This window comes from Lycorma delicatula, chromosome 2, assembly GCF_047948215.1.
Source record: "Lycorma delicatula isolate Av1 chromosome 2, ASM4794821v1, whole genome shotgun sequence".
Taxonomy (NCBI): domain Eukaryota; kingdom Metazoa; phylum Arthropoda; class Insecta; order Hemiptera; family Fulgoridae; genus Lycorma; species Lycorma delicatula.
In genome coordinates this window covers 14,468,845-14,490,114 of record NC_134456.1, presented here as the reverse complement: position 1 = coordinate 14,490,114, position 21,270 = coordinate 14,468,845, and the positions used below count along the sequence as shown (strand labels likewise).

Genomic DNA, 21,270 nt, shown 5'->3' with positions numbered 1-21,270 from the left:
AAATCTGGAAATAAATATAGGTTGTTTTATTTAAAAGTAGGAACTATAAACAAATCGCATTACAAACTAATTGTTAATAATGAAAGTTAATGAGAAATTTTTTGTTCCTCATTTTGCAGAATTATTTCAATGTTGGGTGTGTAATTACTTAAACCTAATTGAAGAGATGAATTTATTGATAAATGATTTCTTGTTTTGGTTTTAATAAGTATCATAGCTGAGAATCCAACTTCACACAAAAATGTTGCAAAGGGAAATAGCATTTACATGGCTTTGTTATGTAAATATGGATATTAATTTCTTATTGCAATCCAAAATTTAATTAAATTCATAGTTGAAAATTTGTTTTTTAATGTTGTGTCTGTCAGTTCCAAGAGACATTCTTGGTCTTCGTTACTTAAATTTATGTTATTGCAATTATTCTCAATGAAAGGATTAGTTATCCATAAATTCATCTCCTGCAAGTTTATGTTTGTAGGGAAATATTTTTCAAATCTCATCATATAATGACTGTAAATGTTGAATTATTATTGCTACATTCAGATTATCAACTATTAATTCCTTTTGTGCAGTAATAAAATCTTAATAAGATTTAAATACATCAGGATTATTTTCTTCATTTTTTTTTTTTTTACTAAAATTGCATTTTTTAAAAAATGCAACTTTGTTAAATTAAATGTAATTGTCATACTTTCATGCAAACTTAAATTTAAGTTGTTTATCTAAGAAAATATGTCACTTAAATAAGTCAGTTTCACAATCCAGTACATATTGGAAAAACATTTTGATATCCGAGATTGTTTTTCTACCAAAAATATTTCCACTTCTGTCCTTAATTCGTAAAGTTTGTAAGCACTTTTCCTTGTGAGAGCCATCTTCTGCATGAAGTAAGAGATTTTGGCGTTTTGCTGCTACCTCTTGATAAAGAATAGTAAATAATCTACAGTTAAGATCACTTTTCTTTATGAAATTAACAATTTTGTCAATTTCAGGAGAACATTGTTTAATTCAGGTGACATATTTGTGGCTACTAAGTGCTGGTGATGTATTGTGCAGTGTGTTATAATATGTCAGGAGAAGGGATTTCTAGAATCCTTTTTGTTATAACGCAATCTCTACCAGTTATATTTGCTGCTCTGTTGGTACACAGACAAATACAAATTTTCCAGTTTAAGGAATGGTTATTAATATATGAATTCAGTAAATCAAAAATTTTTGGAACTTGTGTGAGAATCTTAAGTCTTCCGCAATAATTCTTCCGCAATTTCTTCAGAAGAGTACATAGCAGAGCAAAATAGTTTTTTTTTAGAAATATCACATTCGTTGATCTGAATGGCAAACATTTGTAATTCTTTAATACATTTTATTAACTGGTATTCAGTATTTTCAGATAAAGTTTCAATTTGATGAATAATTTTATCATTTTAAAGAGGAATTGATCTTATCTGATCTGATATGCAGGTGAGGGTGCAGACATTTTATTGCAAACATCTGTTAACACCGGTTAAATTATCTCTAGTTGTGAACGATTTTTTTATTATGGCTATACGTAGTGCAACTAAATATGAAATTTCAATAGCAATTTATGTTGAATAAAAGTTTTTTAAATTTTTTCTTTGGAGATTAAATTCTTGTTTTTGTCATTCAAAATATTCCAGTGGTTTCTGTTCTAGTTCGGGAGTCTTGATTTTAAGAGTTGCAACATTTTGGATGGTTTCGTGATATCACTTGTAACTTCCATACATATTATGCGCATTGGACATCTGTAGAATTTGACCAAATTATAAATCCATATTTCAAGTACTCTTTATTTAGGAGCGTCTTGTGAAAGGAATCTATTATTCTTGTTTGGTGGACATTCATTTTCTGTTTCACCAATTTTTTTGTGTTTCCATTTTCCAGAGTAGAACTGTAAGCAGAAAAAAATATGTAAAGTTCCTTGTCTTCTTTTACTCATTTTGAGAGGAGTAAAAGTTTTGTGTTTTTGCAATAATTAAAAGTAAACCATTTCACTACAACAATAGTAGTAGACTGTACAAAGTAAAAAAAATGTAATTGCAAATGTAGTATTTTCAACAAATTGAACATGCACATAGCCAAGTCATAAAACAAAGGTACCGCCAAAGCTGCACTCTTACTGCCGCGTTGTTTTGATATCTTCCTACTACACTTCAAGCATTGCTGGATAGTTTATCATTGCCGATTGTGCAAAGAATACAATGTATTCATTAAATTAAACTTGTACCAGTATTTGTCAATGTATAGGTACAGAACGTTATTAAATAATTATATGAGGGCAAGTCAAAAAGTAAAGTGAAATTCAAAAAATCACTATATTTATTTGTACTTAAATAAATGATTCAACATAATCCCCTCCTACTTCTATGCACTTAGTCAATCTTTTAATGAGCTTTCGAATTCCTTCCTGGAAGAAAGTTTTCGATCCGGTGTGCAGAAAACTTTTCACCACTTCTATGGCCTCTTCATCAGATTGATAACGATTCCCTCGCAACGTTTTTTTAATGGGCCAAAAAGATGAAAATCACTTTGATCCAGGTCCAGACTGTATGTAAGGTGGTTCAGCAGCTCAAAACCAAGATCTTGAAGGCAAAGGGCAGTTTTTTTTTTGCCATATGAGGTTGAGCATTATCCTGAAGCAAAATCACACCTTTAGAAAGTTTACTATGTCTTTTGGATTTGATTTTTTGCTTCAGTAAATGCAGTAGCTCAAGTAGTTGTCACTGTTTACTGATTGACCTTTAGGTGTGAAGTAAAACAAAAGTAAATTTTCCATATCTTAGAATATCGTCATCATCACCTTTACTGCAGACGTCTGAGTTTGAACTTTTTTGCTGTGGGAGATGAAGGATGTTTCCACACTAAACTTTGTTGTTTACTCTCTGGTTTAAAGTGGTGGACCCATGTCTCATCAACGCTTAGAAATGAGTCTCCTTCATCTTTGTAACGTTTCAAAAGCTTCTGGGAAATTTTCAAATGATTCTCTTTGTGGATGCTGGTCAAGTGACGTGGAACCCAGCAAGTACAGACTTTTCAGAAGTGTAAAGAATCGTGGATGATTGAAGATGCTGAGCCATGGCTTATATTCAACTCACTTGCAATGTCATCAGCTGCAATTCATCATTCTGCAATTTCTTTCTTTTTCCTGTTTAGCTTCCGGTAACTACCATTTAGATAATTCTTCAGAGGATAAATTAATCAATTACTGAGAATCATTTGTTTAACCATTTCAATATTGTTGTGGTCTTTGAAGTGGAAGGCCTACCTTGCGCTGTTCATCACAGAGAGAAATCCTACCATTTTTAAAGTGTCTATTTGTAGATCTTGCTTCCACTTAGACAAATCCATATTCCTGCTGCATTTGACGAATAATCTCTGCTGGTTTCGTCCCTTCTGAACTGAGGAAACTTATCACTGCTCGCAATTCTTCCTTGGTGCAATGAGATAAAGGAGCACTCATTTTAAAGAGACAAATGACAAATAGCTAACAATGAAACAATACTTTCAATGAACAGCTGATAGAGGTTATGAGTTGTAGCAGAACAATTATTGCTGCCATACATGTGATTGGAAGGGAAATTAAAATTTCCCTTTACTTTTTGACACCCTTGTAATACATAAATTTTATATTACCGTTATATGAATTTTTTAATCTTCATTTTTTCTTATATTTTTAAAGTTTAATTTTTTTCGTGGGCCAATTTATTCAGGGACCTGTAGCATTATCTTGCGGACCTGCACTGATCCTATGGACCAGTGGTTGAGATATACTGTACTAAAGGACATGGTTATTAGAAAGGTTTTTCTCCTCTAACAGTCTTTAATTTGTGAAGATATTCTAAATAGTGTTTGTCAATAAGATTACAATTTGTAAAAGTGATTACAGGTTGATGCAATGGAATTTATCAATCTGGTTGATAATTTTATCATTTTCCATCAGGATACAAATGTTCAAAAATCTCAGATATCAGAATATAAAATTATCAAATCATTATATAGGTTCAGATTGTTTTAATTATCATATTTTGAAATCTATGAAAATGAATTTGGGAACAAAGTTTTTCTCAGCTAGGTTTTCATTCTTTTTCTGTAAACCTACTTATTTTTTTTTTTATACATTTACACACACATTTCTCTTGGCAGAATATGTCTCTGTCTGTTAAAAGGTTGTGTACCCTTTGTATTAATATTTGATTGGTTTCTGTTGGAAATTGTTTTAAGAGGTATGATAAAATTCCATTTGTTCATTAAATGTTATAATTGTTGAACCTTGGATTTTATGGATACCAGTTTGTATTTGCAACAGTTCTACAAAAATTGAATTAATTTATTTATTATTAATGGGGCTCTGAACAGTTGTGTTAGGGCTACTGGAGGATGCCTTACTTTTGTCTCTATGAATGTCTAGAAGTTTCTCTAGTTGTTTTTGATCCAAATTAATTTTTGTACCTTTTAAGTTTAATATCTAATGATACTGCCAAAATTTACACCTTTTTTACTAATTTGAAATTAATCTTTAAATAATTTTATATCTTTGTGTAGTTAATTGCTTTACAGAAGTGAGTTAAGATCAGTTTACTTTTCTGTATTTATTTAAAGATTTTTAAAAAGTTACCTTTATTAAATAAAAAATCTTGTAATAAGCAGAATTTTTACTAGTTTTTTGGTTTTTCAGGCTCTGTTTTGTTTAGATCGAGCTTTGGACATTGCTGTTGGTTGTACAAGACTTAAGGTCCTCAAGGCAGAATGTTTGGCTTATCTTTGTAGGTTTCAGGAGTCTCAAGAATTAGCAAATGATATAATCGGTACCGATAAAAACAATGCAGATGCAATATTTGTACGTGGTTTGTGTCTATATTTCCAGGATAACGTTGAAAGAGCTTTTACATATTTTCAACATGTACTTAAATTGGCGCCTGATCATGCTAAAGCTATGGATATATATAAGGTACTATGTTATTTAATGTTTTTTTTTTAAGGACGTCTGTCTTCTATACATGTAATTTTAAAGTAGGTAGGGTTTTTTCTATGTTCATATCAAGCAGAGACTATTGGATAATTCTTAATAAAACTTTGCAGATTTATATTTTAGAGGTTTCATTTAGAATTATCATGATATTAATCATGATATGATATGATGTTAATTATCATGATATGATGGGGATTATGATATTAAAAGTAATCATAAAAAAAAATGAATCTTTTTGCTTTGTTACATTTATGCTACTGTGGTAAAAGATCTCAGAGTTCAGATCTGTAAAATATTTATTATTTTAAATATTTTATTAGTTTATTATTATTATAATTAGCTTAATTAACACATTTGGTGAACTTTTATGGGTTTTGATTGTTTATTCTGGTTGTTGATATTAGATTGTAAAAAGTTAAAAAATATGCTTTCAACAAAGAGAAGTAGTAACCTTTCTTATTATTCTCAGTCTGCTAAAAGAATGAGAGTATCTCAATCCTCTGAAACAGCTGAAATGAATGAGGTAAACTTTGGAGGAAGAGAGCTTTTCAGGCTTTACTTGTTATTTATCAGTACTATTATGACAACCATGAGGATAATGAACACAGCAGGGGTCCAGGGGCTGGAGTCCTCTAGCTAGACAGGAAGGCAAGTAAAGTCAGCCCTGACTAACTTTGTTAAGATATAAATTATGAAAATTTTATTTTTATTAAGTAAGATAGGTTTTTTAACAGGTATCCTCTCTACATTGTTATGAATTTAGATTTAATAGTTGAGTTATAGGATGCGACTTAGGGTCATTTCACAGAGTTAAAAATTTCAGTTTGTTAGGTTTGCAGACTGTTTTCTTTTGTTAATTTACCTAATTATGTAGCAGTATCTATTTATTATGTTATCAATGATTCATTTTATTTCATTATAAGTGAAGAGAGATTACTTTTTTGACAGTTTTTAACATTGTTATCGTCTTATCACTTTGATGATGTGATGTAAGAATAGTTGTGTTTGAAATTAATGATAATTCAGCATTCTGTGAACCACAATGGTATAACTGTAGACTCCAGTATTATTTTAAATTATTTCCCTTGGAGGAAAACTGTTTAAAAGATATTATAGCTAGTTAAATGAGAGAATTGATTTCCCTTGACAAAACAACTGCTAATTGATGAATGCTTGATTTGGAATATCTTTGTAGTATATTATAGACTCTATGGTTATTTATTACATTTTATGATTGCAATTTATTATCTTTGCACTTTCGCATATAAATAAGAACATCTGCATTTTTTAAATAAAAATTCACATAAAACTGAAGCGCTACTGGGTTAAATTGAATGATTCTGTTACTATTATATTTATTGAATGCGAGGAAGGTAACTATTTTATTTTCAAATACTCGTGCATTATGCACTGAGTTTGATGAAACATGAGAATGACCCCTCATAATCCTACATTTACAGTTAATTAGTTACGTGTATGTAAATAAAAACCTAATCTTTTCAACCCACGTGATTGTTTTTATCTTGCTAATTTACAGTAATGTTAGACTGGTGGTATTGATGTTTGGTCTGTTGATTAGTAATCCCCCTTCAGTAAAACAATGTTTTGAATTCGGTAATATGATTGGTTAAAATAACAATATTTGAAAAATAAATAAGCTTCAAAAAAATAAATGTAAATAATTCCTCTTGCTTATACTGATTATTTATTTTGATTAAAAAGTTCATAACAGAGTTGTAATTTGTTATATGAATTGAAATTTACTCATGCAAATCTATATTCTCATTAACATTTATAAGTTGATAAGGAATAATTCATAAATCTCATAACATAAATATTAATACTCTCTTCCAAGTTTGTAGAACAGATGGCATTTAAAATAAATTGTGTTCTCTATTTAAAGTTAATTCAAAATTTATTTTTATATGATTTGATGTATGTTTGTGTTGGTTTATTGTATTGAATATGTAATATAAATTTAATCTAGAAAATGAGAGCTAATTTTTTATTTTTTAAATGTTTAAATAATTTTATTTGATTGGTTTAATTTTTAAAGTCTTTATGATTTATTAAATGTTCTTTCTTTCTTTCTTTCTTTGTTCATTGTTTGCTTATGTATAAAATTCTTTTATTTATCTTATTCATACATTATTGACATTTATTAAATTTTAGCTTTGTATTCAATTTGTGAAACTTAATAACTTTTCTGATAAATATGTATTTGATTTATTTTCTGTTGAAAGAGAGCAAAACAGTTGAAACAAAAGAAAGAAGAAGGTAATGAGGCATTCAAAAACGGTAATTATTTATTGGCTTATACACTATACAGTGAAGCACTTCATATTGATCCAAATAATACATCGGCAAATGCAAAATTATATTTTAACAGAGCTACAGTATCATCAAAGGTATGAAAGGAAGTACCATTATTAACATCTTCTGTATTAATTAATTGTAATCAAACACCTTCTATGATTAGAAGTAGTTTGTTCTATATATAGTCAAAAAGAAATGGGTTTTAAGAATTTATAAAGTTATTTGTAAATTTATTAAACATGATTAGTCCGTTATATATATTTTGTTAATTTTTAATAAAACTTCACCATTCATAAATCTTCAGCTTTATTTAATGTATAAATAAATTTTTTATACATTTTAGTTTACCGACTTATCATTTGCATTAGCAATTTTAAAAAATTTGGGTTATGTAAATTATTAATATTTTCTCTGCTGCTAGGTGATGCTAATTGGATATTATGGCTGCAGGTTTTCTTTAGGCAATGACTTGTGATTAAATGTTTTAAATTTGTTGATTGTGTAGATTATGGTATCCAACTTAATTTTTTCTCATATGTGTAGAGTACCATTCCATGCTTAGAAACATGAATGCTGTTGGGTTTATTGCTATTCGCTGTTATTTATCATGATCTTTGAATATCAGTGAATAACTTGGTATCGTTTTACCAAGATATTTACACAGTTCCATAAAATGAACTTTAAGCTTTATTTACTTTTATTTGTATTATTATTACTGTTATAGAATGCTTGTTTTATATCTTTCACTTTAAGGCTTGTAAACTTATTAAAATGAACACATTTTTTTGTATTTCACACAAAAATTGTTGTAAGAGGTATGATAAAAAAAAGCAGAATTTTAGTTTCTTTCAAAAAATATTTATACAACAATATTGATTTTCCAAAGTACTCCCCTTCAGATGTAATACATTTGTGCCAGCACTTTTTTCAATCTTTGAAGGAGCTGTGGAATGCAATTTTTGATATGGCATTTAGCTCCTTCGACGATTCTGTCTTTATCTCTTCAGTGTTGGAAAAACATCCTTTCACGGTTCTTTTCAGCTTTGGAATAGGAAGAAGTCACAGGGGGTCCTTGTCTGGCAAATACAAAGATTGAAGTATCAAAACTGTGTTGTTCTTGGCCAAAAATTCACGAACAAGCAGTGAAGTGTGAGTAGTTGCATTATCGTGGTGCGGTTGCCATGAATTGTTATGTCACAAATCCGGGTGTTTTCCTTGGATTACTTCACACAAACGGCATAGAACTTCCAGGTAGTACTCCTTATTGACTACGACTTGGTGGCCAGAACTCATGATACGCTAAGCCGTTGAAATTGAAGAACACCAGTGATCAGAACCTTCACATTCGATCAAACTCGACAAACTATTTTGGTCTTGGCTCTTCAGAAAGCTTAATTGGGACAATTGGGCCTTAGTTTCGTCATACCCATGTTTCATCAATTCTTATGATCCTTCTGAGCAGTTTTGAATCGTTCACTTCATTCAGCAGCTCCTGAGCAATGTTCATTCTGCTCTGGTTTTGGTCGAAATTCAACAGTTTTGGAACAAATTTTGCTGCCACGTGTTTCATGCCCAAAACATCTGAAAAAATTGCCCAGCATGAGCCAAATGATATGCTAATGTTAATCTGCAATCTCTTTAATGCGATTCAGCAATTGTCCATAAATAACTATTTTCTTCACTTTTTTAATGTTGTCATGAGATGTTGTCAGGACGATTGCATCTTTTCAATATCTTTATGGCCCTCTTGGAAACATTTGTACCACTTGTAAACACTTGTTTTATTCATAGAAGAATCCCAAAAGCAACATTCAACATATACAATGCGATACAGCACTTTATTCCCTTCTTAAAGCAAAATTTAATGAAAATTCTTAGTTCTACCTTTTCCACAAGTTAAAATCGCATGAAATCTTTTCAATATGGCTACCGATATTAATATACATTAGAAATGTACCAATGCAACAAAAAAAAATTGTGGTAATTGGACCTAATAGCCCAGGATATTTAAAAATTCTGCCTATTTTTTTTTTTACCAAACCTTGTATGAAATATGCAAAGTATTATAAACCAAAGTATTAGAAATTACTAATTTGAAGAAATTGAGTTAGTATATTCTGTGGCAGATTTAGCTTTCTGTGGTTTTACGATCTCATTAAGGATAACACAGTTGATTTCATGGATTTCTTTGTTGATATTACACTGTGATCATTTATTAATTTTTTACACTAGTGCTTTCTTCTAGTGTGTGTTTAGGCTATTCAGTGGACATTGGTTAACTGCAATTTATAAATTTGTAAATATTGTTAGATGTGCAATAGTTGTTACAGTGGAAATGGAATTTACAAAGTTTATGGTATTGAACTTGGAATTTAAATATTTCAGGAATAACATGCAGATAGTAAAATATTCTAATGGCAATGTATTATTGATCATAAAATTAAGATTTTTTCAAAGTGTAAAAAAAAATCTTGATGATAGTATATTCTATACAATTAAAAATTGTAATAATGTAACAATTTTAATAAGTTTCACTTTTTGATTTTATTTTGGGTGTATTTTAATTGAAAGTGTCAAAGAATACCAGTTTCAGTGAAGTAATTGTTTAGTAAATCTTCAAATTTTCTTAATGGTGTAATCTACATCCTTAACTCAATAATAATACACTACTGTAAAACCGCCTAACATTATGTAGAAAAATGGTTTAAATTTGGATTTATTTGTTTGTTATTAATTTTACTTTGTTACATACCCTTTAATTTGCAGAATTATACTTCTTGATGTTAAAGATAGAACATGTGGGTGAAGGGAGGGAGAGATGCAGTTTCTCGTACAACAAACATTTAGTTAATATTTTATTGTTATTTATCATGCTTTACTCATTAACACCTACCATGCCATCCCGTACGAAAATTTTCTAGTACATAACAATGCTGCAGAGTATATATTTAAAAAAAATATTTTTAAAATATTTTTTCTGTTTTTAAGTTAAAAAATAAATATTCAGATTATTTATAATATATCTATTCTTATTGTGTTTATACATATTTCTTTTAAAAGCCATGCTAATAAAAAAATTAATAAATAATTTTCATTCCTGTATGTAATACTATATGCAAATCATTTTATAACTAATATACAACTTTTAGAAACTAGAAGTTATTAACGTACAGTACATAATGATAAACTTTGAAACAAGAATCATTACTTAATTCTACAATAGAATTGATCTACTCTTGACATACAATGCCAGAAACTTATTGGCTCTCACACTATCTGAATGTCAAAGGAATGAAAAAGATGTACTTATCTTCCAAGATAAGTACTATAAAACTATAAGAAAGATGATAAATTACCAAATAAAAACTTAATTTAAGATAAACATGAAAACATACATGACAATATTTCATGTTCACCATTGTTACTAAAACTGGAATCATTGCATATTGCACTCTGAATTACTACCTAAACTGTTCATTTCTAAAAATAATGTTATGTTCATCAAAAATGTTTCATTCTGAACTATGTACAAGGTAATTGCATTGCTGAATGTAAATATACATTCAGTATGGTTTGGTAGGAATGAAAATGATGATTTTTTGACAAAATTAAAGGACATTAAAGGATCTAGTAAGATTGAATTTATTACAATTTTTTATGAATGAACAATTTGAAAGGTGTAAAATGTTCCGCCTGTAATTTTAGACTGCAACTATTTGTCATTTAAATACTTTCTATGAATAAAACTCCCAAAATGTAGTATTTTCTTATAAAAAAAAAAATATTGTTTATTTAATAGTATTATGTAAAATAGCATTGAAGAAACTCTCAAAAGTACCTCCGAAGTAATTTCATTTTTAAAACTGCTTACTGGGGTTTTAAGACTATTGGAATTTTTTCAAGGTGACTTTTACTTTGATTGTTTTGAAAATTAGATGGACAGTCTCGTTCAGTTATTGTTTAGTTTATTTAATATAGTATGTGCAAGCTATTTATAGTAAAGTATTTTTAAATGTAAAACAGCGTTTTGTTTTTAACAGCTTGGACGCCTTAATGAAGCAGTAACAGATTGTACATCTGCCCTCACATTGGATGAGAACTACCTAAAAGCACTTCTCCGTAGGGCAAAATGCTATATGGATCTTCAACAGTATGAAGATGCCGTACATGATTATGAGAAAGTAGTTCGCATGGACAAAAGTCCTGGTAATGCTTTAAAAATATGCTTGTTTTCCAAATTATTTTATTTGTTACAGACACAGTTGCCACTAATTTAAGTTTTTGATCTGGAGAAATTAATTATAAGGAGAAATACTTTCTCCTTATAATTTAATGTGTGTTTTTGCTGAAATTGGTGTTGTGAAACATTGGAAATGGTTAAGCATGGTGAAGGCTGTACATGTTATCAGTTGTACTATTAGGTTTTTTATTATATAATGTTGTTGATTTCTGTATATTTGTAGTTATTGGTAAAATGGCTATCTCATTTTATCTGCACATCCTGAGCATATAGTCCTAAATAATATCTTACTATTATTTTTAATAAAAATTTAAATGATTTGAAAGACAAATGTATTTGATTCTTACTGAAAATATAAATATGTGCATTATTTTTACATTATTTTATTTTCTTAAATTTTTTTATCATTTGTATCGAAAATATAACAGAGTTGATATGTACATAATAGTACTTATATGTTGATAATTTATCTAATAAATGGATCCATTAAGTTACATCTGACTGAAATAAATTTTTTTACGTAACAGGAATTGTTTTAGTACTAATTTTTCCAGTATTGAAAAGAATTTTATTCATTCACAATAATGATTTAAAGTTATTCAAAATAAGTATAATCATTTAATTATTTTTTTCAGAAAATAAGAGGTTGTTGGCTGAAGCAAAATTAGAACTGAAAAAGTCAAAAAGAAAAGATTATTATAAAATACTTGGCATTGATCGAAGTGCCACAACAGAAGATATTAAAAAAGCTTATAGAAAACGAGCACTTGTTCACCATCCAGGTTTGTGTCCTTACAAACAATGAATTTATCTGCTACTTTTAATTATAGTTTACTTCATCTTGTGTAACGTGTTTGATATTATTGTTTTTTAACAAAATAAAGTGATTGAATAACTTTTCATAAATTTTATATTTTTTTTGTAGTATAAGGCTTGTAAATTTACCTATGCTGTGTGTAGTTTTATCATTTTATATAATTTTAATTAAATATTTTGGATAATTAATCTATACAGAATTGTTTTTTTATAAATTTTTAAAGAACAAGAAATGTGGTCAAGTTTTTGTGGTAAATAGCATTATTTATAATTAAATGAATCTATTTTTTTGTTTTCCACTTTCCTGTTGAATAAAATTTATTTGACTAAATATAGTTATTAACAACAAACTGGGGATGAAGGGGAATAATCTGATTTTTGTATTTATTTCCTATGATTCTTGAGAGATGGGTTTAGAATGTTGCTATTTAAAATTAATATATATATACAAGGGTTATTTTTTTTCAAGGTCCGATCGGTCGCGAAATAAAAACCCGCGCAAAAATCAGATAAACCTTTGTGCATATGTGTTGCGCAGCATCTCTAGTATGGCCTTCAATCACGCCGCATTACTTCGTTTAGTTCTGAACACGCAGCTAGCACGTAAACTTGTCTACAACAATAGCATCTCCTGCCAAGTGTGAAGTGCGTGTGGTAATTTGATTTCTTCAGGCTAAGGGGTGCAGCCGAAATTCATCGACGAGTAAGTAATGTGTATGGTGAAACTTCAATGAGTGACAGCAAAGTGCGACAGTGGTGCAGGAACTTTAAAGCAGGACATATAGATGTTCAGGATGCAGGCGGTCAGGGGAGGAAGCGAGTGTCAGCCGATGATCTCGTTGAGTGAGTGGATGAGGCAATTTGAGAAAATCGTCGGTTCACAATTTCTGTTATGTATTGAGTGATTCATTTCCTGAAATTTCAAGGTCAGCTCTCTACACCGTTGTGAGTGAGAGACTTAAGTACCGCAAACTGTGTGCGAGATGGGTTCCTAAGATGCTGTCCGACCATCACAAAACAATGAGAATGGACGCCTCCCTAACGTTTTTCCAGCGCTGCCACAATGAAGGAGAAGATTTTTTGAACAAAATTGTCACAGGGGACGAGACATGGGTCCATTTAGAAACTGAAGAAACAGAAAAACAATCCAAACAGTGGATGAATTCTCATTCTCCCAGTAAACCAAAGAAGTTCAAGTGAACCTTCTCCAGCGGAAAGTGTATGGCTTCTGTGTTCTGGGACTGGAATGGAGTTCTCTTGGGATTCATGGAACGTGGCATGATCATCACTGCAGCCTCATACTGCGTGACTCTTCAACGTCTACGAAGGGCAATTCAGAATAAGCAGAGAGGAATGTTGTCATCAGGCATTGTCTTTCTCCATGACAATGCTCGGCTACATAACTTGAGAATACATAGTTACTTCAACTTCATTTGGCAAGAAGATCAAAATTGAAGATTTTTAAAATGAGAATTCTGGATATTTAATTTTCAAATAATTTCTACTATTGTTACTTGATAAAATGGAATTAAACTTGTAAAATATAATTATTGAGAAATACCACTGGTAATGAAAAGATCAATTTGTTATAATTATTCTGTCTTATCTATTCTATAAACAAGCTGCCTGTTTTTTATCTATAAACTTGCCTCTACATAATTTCATCATCATCATCATTGTTTATTGAATACTGTTTATTTATGTTTTTGAATAATACTTGAAAAGTTCATTATTTGTTTCAGATCGTCATGCGAATGCGTCAGAAGGTGAGAAGAAAGAACAAGAGAAGAAATTTAAGGAAGTTGGAGAAGCGTATGGTATTTTATCAGATCCAAAAAAAAGAGCACGTTATGATAATGGACAAGATTTAGATGATGGTGAATGTATGGGAGGTAAATAACTAATTTATCAAATAATTACACATCAAGTTATAATCCATTGTAAATATACTGAATTTACTAATTAGTTCCAAAATTATGTACTGTTGTGTATAATTTTTTAATTTAATGAAATTGATTGTTTCCCTTTATTTCAGTCTATTTTTACTGCACTGCGAATAAAAATTGTATACCTATAAATGATGTTTAGCAAGCATGTTCTTGAAAGAGTTTACAAAGATAATTTTATAAAACATTGTTAATGGGGCACATATTCCAGTTTTAATGGTTTAATTACTTACCATTAACTATGTTTTATACAATATTTGTTTTAAGAGAAAGGCTGTAGATTTTTAGAAGATTTTTTTACAAGACAATCCTTACATAAACATTTGTCTAACCTCTTTCTTAAAATTCAGACTTTTATTACATAGTAATTCTCTCTTCTCACTGAGGGCTTTCTTTGGCATTGCTATCCTTCCTTTTATTTTCTTCGTGCTCTTCCAGTCCTCTGTCACCATAGTACCGAAATAATTTTACTTTCAATCCTTCCTTCACTTGTCTTATCCCTAAATCCTTTTTTTATTTACTTCTGGTACATAAGTTGTTCCTATATTTATTTTTATTACATAATATTTCATCCCTTCCTTAGAACTGTTAAAAATTTTTGAATCATGTGGTGTCATCAGCTAGAATTACAATACCATTAGCAAACCTTAATGCTTCCTCATACTCTTATTCTCTTTCTTCTTATGTATTCATTATATCTTCAATGTATATGTTGGTGTCTGTTAGAGACATCCTTGCCTAACACCCCAACCTAGACACATACAGTCACATACTTTTTACTTTCATTGCTATTGTTTCTCATGTATAATTATTTAATTAACATTCTATTTAATTAACTATTCTGCTTTCTTCTATTGAAGGATCCATCATTTTCTGTAACGGGATTCTATTGATTGCCTTCTCTAAATCTACGAAACACAGATTCATTCTTCTTCTTCTCTAAATATCTCTCCAACCATCCTTAGTAGCTTGATGGCATCTCTGTCATCAAGCTACTAAGGACTCAAAAGTTTAGTTAAACAAAATTTAATTTAATTTTCAAACAAAATTTTAGTTGCACGGGCTGTTAAAGTTATTGTTCTGTCTTTCTGTACACTTTCTGGTACCATTTATCTTTGGAGTAGGTATTACTGTTTTCACAAAGTCTTCAGGACATTCTCCCGTACTATGTATCCTATTACACTGTTCCAACTGTTTCTTCCACTGCTTCCTCCAAGCATTTGTATTCTTCATTTTTTAATTGCTTTCTGAACTTTATATTTTAATATAATCATTTATCCTCTTCAGTACCTTCCTTTCCTGTTTCCATGTTTAAGTCCATACCTTCAACTTCTCTCATTTTACCATTCTCTTTACATGGATCTTATATAGCACCTTATTCATTCTCCTACATGTTGTAGTGCTCTTTCTTTTCTAGATCCTCTAGCTTTCTGTGTTTCTCTTCTTAACTCATTGTTTAATTTCCAATACATTGTTCTTTCATTTTCCAACTGTCTCTTACACCGCCTTCTTCCATTTTCTTTTGCATTTCTGTTGTTACCCACAGTTTCTTGGTTCTGTTTTCCCCATAATAGTCTGCTTCTTCCTTTATTGTTGTAATATGCCATTTTTTATTCACATCTGGTCTCTTCACTGTTCTTATTTCCCTTTTTGCTTTTTTTTTTTTAATTGCCCCCTTAGCTAGTTTTTCTCCCATTGTTTCCTCATCCCATTTCTTCAACTTTTCTAGTCTCAATTCTTGACTGCATTTGGTTCTTCTTCTTTCCTTAAAGCTATTTTCAATTTCATCATAAGCAGCACATGATTGTTATTATATCTGGTATTCCATTGACTTTCTTAATAGCATTCCTATACCTTTCATCTACTAAAGTGTAGTCTAACTGATATACGTAGTTCCCAGCAGATACCCATATATACCTTGTTTCATGGTTTTTGAATCAAGTGTTTGTTATAAGTAATTTTTTCTCTTTGTAAAATTTTACTATCTGTTCCTCTTTTATTCCTTATCCTAAGCGAAATTTTCCTACCGCATTTCCTTCTTTACCTTCTTCAACCACAGCAATCCAGTCTCCCAGTACCTTACAGCAGCCCTTTTTCTGATTTTATTTCATTTTCAATACTCATACACTTCTTCAATATTTTCTTCTTCATAAATCAATGTACTTGTACTCTAACAAGATCTTTTGGTAACATCCCAATCCTTAACAGAATTAATTTATCATTTAAATAAGATACTTTCTGTATCCATTCTACTAGTTCAGTCGTCATAATTATTGCTACTCCATTTTTCCTTTCTTTGTGCCAGAATAGAATGTGGAAACTGATCCACCTTACTTATAGAATATGGTCTTCCCACCTTACTTCACTCAGTCCTAATATATCCATTTTATTTCATTTCCTTCTTGAAATTCTCTAATGTTGTACTCTAACAAAGTTTGACATTCCAGGTTTGTATATGAAGTCAGACCTTTGACTTCTTTTGTAGTCCCTCCTGGAGATCCAAATGAGGAGCTATTTTAACTAGAACATTTAACAGATGCCAGCATCAAGGAATTATCAGTTGGATTTTTAATCCTGTAGTTTACCATCGCCTTAAATATTCTAATACTATTGACTTCCTTAAGAAGTTCCTTTGCTTTTGGGGGCAGTTTCTCACCTCCAAGGCAGTAAGTAACCTGTACTCACCACTGCTTATCCACCATCTTAGGAGGCCATTGGAACTTGTAATGGGGGAACTTTTTATACTGAGAGTAACCCTTCATTTGTTAGATGTGTACATGTACTAGCAGTTAATATATACGATCATTGTCCTCTCTACCATGGGGAGATGAGTATCAGAATTTTCCCTTTACCAAATCTTGTACCTTTAAAAACCTTCTGTAGGCACTCTAGTACTTTTATAGAAGATTTTTGCCCATTGGAATTTTATTCTTACTCTACAGCCTTTAGTTTTCTAAACTGCTATTCTCTGGAATGTTTATTTTCTAGTGATTAGCCCAGTATGGTTATTGAATTGATAATTTTTAGCCTGTTGATTTATGACAGTGAATCTGTCTACTGAAGGAGAATAGCTTACATTTAAAAGTATAGCAGGAGGTAGCTGCTGCAGAAGTTGATCCAGTTGTGAGTAGTTGAAGGTCGTTGCAGAAAGCACGATAAAGATGTCTCATTTGTTTTCCAAATATATAGTATTATGTTCTGTTAACAACTGATGTCACTATTGATTATAAATAGTTGAATAGTGAACTTCATTTTAATATATTGACAAAAACTTTTTTTCATGTTAAAAAAACATTTATTAAATGATTCAATTTTTTTTTGTTTCAGCTAATATTGATCCAAACCATTTATTCCAAACTTTCTTCAGCGATCCAGGTGCCGGTTCATTCCATTTTGGTGGTGGTGGTCCATTCTCCAGTGGTTTTACATTCCAGTTCCATTGAATTGTTTGATGTTAATTGGAAAAAACTCTTTATCCCTTATTTAGTGATCTCTTTAAGTTATTACTTAAGGAAGTAATAAGATGATAGAATTAATATAAAAAGAGGTTGCTTACAGAAATTTCTTTTTAATATTTATTTTTTAATGTATATTTTTTATTAATAATTCATTGTTTTATTTATTATATTTTATTAAATTATTATTCAATGATTAACTTTTTTCTTAAATATTTCATTGTTAAAAAAAAAAAGACATCGATGTTAGTATAGAAAACATTTTTTTTTCCTGTTGATAGATGTTTCATTTTAAAGGTATACTCATTTACTGAGTTAAATTTAGATATAAGAGTTATAAAAATATTATTATAGTAATTTTTTTATTGTGTTATTGAAATGAATAAAAGTTTTCTTCTTTTTGATATTTTTTCTGCATTATTACTATGATGAACAAATGTTCACATTTACATCTCACAAAAATACATTTGTTTAAAACATATACAATTCATAAATTTTGTGCTAAGTTGGCTGCCAATGCAATGAATGCGTGTTAATTGTGCAATCAAATACATGGTTTGCTTATGAACAGCACAGCTTTGCCCCCCCCCCCCACACACACATATATATATATATATATATATAAAAGTGTGTGTATAATTTATTACAAGACAAAATAGACTTACTGATTTTAAAACAGTTTTCAGGATACTGCCTCGTAAAATTTCTTCCTTCCATCCAGTTAGTCCTTTAAGTTAAAAGTTATAAACTTAAATCTCATTTTAGGAATGTATACTTTGATATTGAAGATGTGAATAACTTGGTATTATAGTATTCGTTAATAAAATCATAAACATTGAGGCCTGAAATAGCAGAAAAAGTACCATCAACATGTGCTTGATTAATTAAATTTAAAAACCGACATTTTTATCCTCAACAGTTTGCAAAGGTGTTTATATATGCATTTTACAATTTGTCCTTTTACCTGGACAGATGAGTTGAAAAATGATGTGTACTAAATATTAATCTTTCTTGGAAGAAGTATTGAAATGTTCAAATTTATGGTATAATTAATTGGAAGTGGCCATTTTTTAAATCTAAATTTAGTATAGTTACTGTTGATCTTTTCTACTTATACTGATAACTGTTTCTGTTCTCTTTGTATAAACAGTTCAGTGAAATTGGGTTTAAGTGAATAATACTTTATTTTTATTTTTTAATATTAAAGAACCTCTATTTTTGATTGTTTAGTATTTCTACTTGTAGATTTTTATTCACTTAACTCTCTTCAATTACCAAAGAGCAGTGTTCAAGAAAAATGTATTTCTAGAAAGAGAGAAGCAGTTATTTTCTTGTAAATGGTTCTTCAGCATTATGATAATTAGCCAACGCAGCACAAATAATATATCATTCGTATTTAATTAAAATTTTTCATGTGTAGATAACAGTTAAGCTAGTCAAAATGAAGACATTTTTTTCTACACCTTTACAATACACACACATAATATAATTTTTCAGATGTCATTATAAATACAATGCATGGTTATAAAAAAAATATATAATAGTAGCTTACAACTGGATTAAATTTAAAGTATAGTTCTAGGCGCTGTGATAAAATTAACAGATCAATTACTATTGAAATTAATCATACGAGTTTAATTCAGTTAATTAAATTCTAACTAATAAATATTAGTGTAAAATGTATTATTTTAACATTTAATAATAGATTTATTATTTTTTTAATTTTGTAAAAGCTATAAGTAAATAACTTTGTTACTCAGCTAATTTTTTTACTACATTTGGAGTATTACTCTTGTAGAGTTATATAGTGTATAAAGTTTAACCCAGTAATTTATGCCCAGTGAAATATGATTTTTATCTGTCCTCTTTTTTGTGTTTGCTTTCCCTTTGAGATCATTAAATAAATCGTTAGCTTTAGATCGTGAATTACACCAAACTTCGATTCTTTTCAATATACCTTTTCCTCATGATTATATTTTTATCTACGTTATAAAATGTTCTAATAGTTTGTATGTTGTTTTCTTTAGTATTCAAAATATTTAATTTTTGTCTTTCTGGATGTGAGAATTTTTTTTTTAAACTTGTCTTAAGTTCTGACAAGAACTATTTGATACTGTTTCTAAAAGTGACAGATTGTTGGACATTTTAAGAGGACTTTCTTAAGAAAGCAACTGCTGATGTTAAGTTTACTGCAATGATATGCAGCTATCCAGGGGCAGGACATGGACCAATCAGCTTCACTCCCTCATAGTGAATTTAAATCGGGGCGTAGAATAAGTCATGATGTGAATGCTAATCATTATGACTAAGAATCGTGTATAAGATTAATGGTATTGTTAGACTGATAAATCTTGAATAAAGGTAGATGAGGACCCACAGATTAATATATTTAATTACATTCTATATTCTGAAATTTGGTATTTAATAATATAAAAATTTATTTAGCAAGAGTAATATTCTGGAGGTTTGAACAAATTTAAACAAGTTTATTTTACAATTTTTTTTATATCTTTCCCCTTATCTTTCTGTAATTATATGAAAAGGTATGCTATCTTGATTAATCCACTTTTAACATCAGGCGCTTGACCTGTACCACCTTACTGTTAAAAAGAATGTACAAAATCTTAACAAAATTTTGGTCTATGCGATAGTGATCTCATCTTTAATTCATTAATTTGTCTTGAGCAAGATACATAATGACGTTATTGTATAATTATTACATTTTCATTCTTTCTATTTAATGATGCAGAGATTATTCCAACATGAAAATATTCATTAATTTTTCTACCCTCTTGTGGATCAGCTGGCAGAATTTTATTGTCTACAGCCTAAATCTGGGTTACACTGTAAAATTTGAGATACAACCTAGTTACTTACAAATGTAATTATTAATCATTGTTACCTTATGTAAAATACTGTTTATAAATTCACATTATAAATTAATATTCTGTTATAAAATAATACATATTTATAGTAATAAATGTTTAATATTTATTATTATGATTATCCTTATTTATTAAATATCATATTAAATTTTTTTCCTGTATTGTTAAAACAAAAACCATGTGGTAGTGGGTAGTAAAAAATTACTTTATAAATTTATAAGATTTGATGTAGTGTATGTACATTTTGTGAAGTTTTACTTTGTAATTAATATTCATCTAGTTAGTTTTGTTTTTATTGTTATATGACTATTAGACAAATTTTGTAATTAACCTCTTTAATACAGATTATACTCTTTGTTGATGTTCCTGTATCAAATGCATACATGATTGTTTGCTTATTTTTCTAGCTTCTGTTAATTTGCCTTCCTTCATTATTTTAATGGTAGGAATTTAGATGTAAATATTTCTTGAATTTATTTTCCAAAAGTGTATACATGCACTGCACCAAATCAGAGATATTATGAAAGGGTGTTGTATTTAGATGTGTTGCTCCTCTAATTAATGTTTCATAATCTGTTATATTACAGTTAGAATTCATATTTGTGTATATTGTAAGCATTAATTC

General features: G+C 29.4%; 1 protein-coding gene across 1 annotated transcript in view; it reads left to right on the top strand.

Annotated features, from left to right (window-relative positions):
* The window catches only part of Tpr2 (Tetratricopeptide repeat protein 2), a 37,138-nt gene extending 18,972 nt beyond the window's left edge, over positions 1 to 18,166 (top strand). The window contains exons 5-10 of the mRNA XM_075358316.1: positions 4,694 to 4,966; positions 7,231 to 7,395; positions 11,344 to 11,509; positions 12,179 to 12,325; positions 14,102 to 14,251; positions 17,633 to 18,166. Of these exons, the coding sequence (XP_075214431.1) occupies positions 4,694 to 4,966; positions 7,231 to 7,395; positions 11,344 to 11,509; positions 12,179 to 12,325; positions 14,102 to 14,251; positions 17,633 to 17,748 (1,017 nt within the window). The 3' untranslated portion in view covers positions 17,749 to 18,166. The remainder of the gene's footprint in view (positions 1 to 4,693; positions 4,967 to 7,230; positions 7,396 to 11,343; positions 11,510 to 12,178; positions 12,326 to 14,101; positions 14,252 to 17,632) is intronic.
* Positions 18,167 to 21,270: the final 3,104 nt, after the last annotated feature.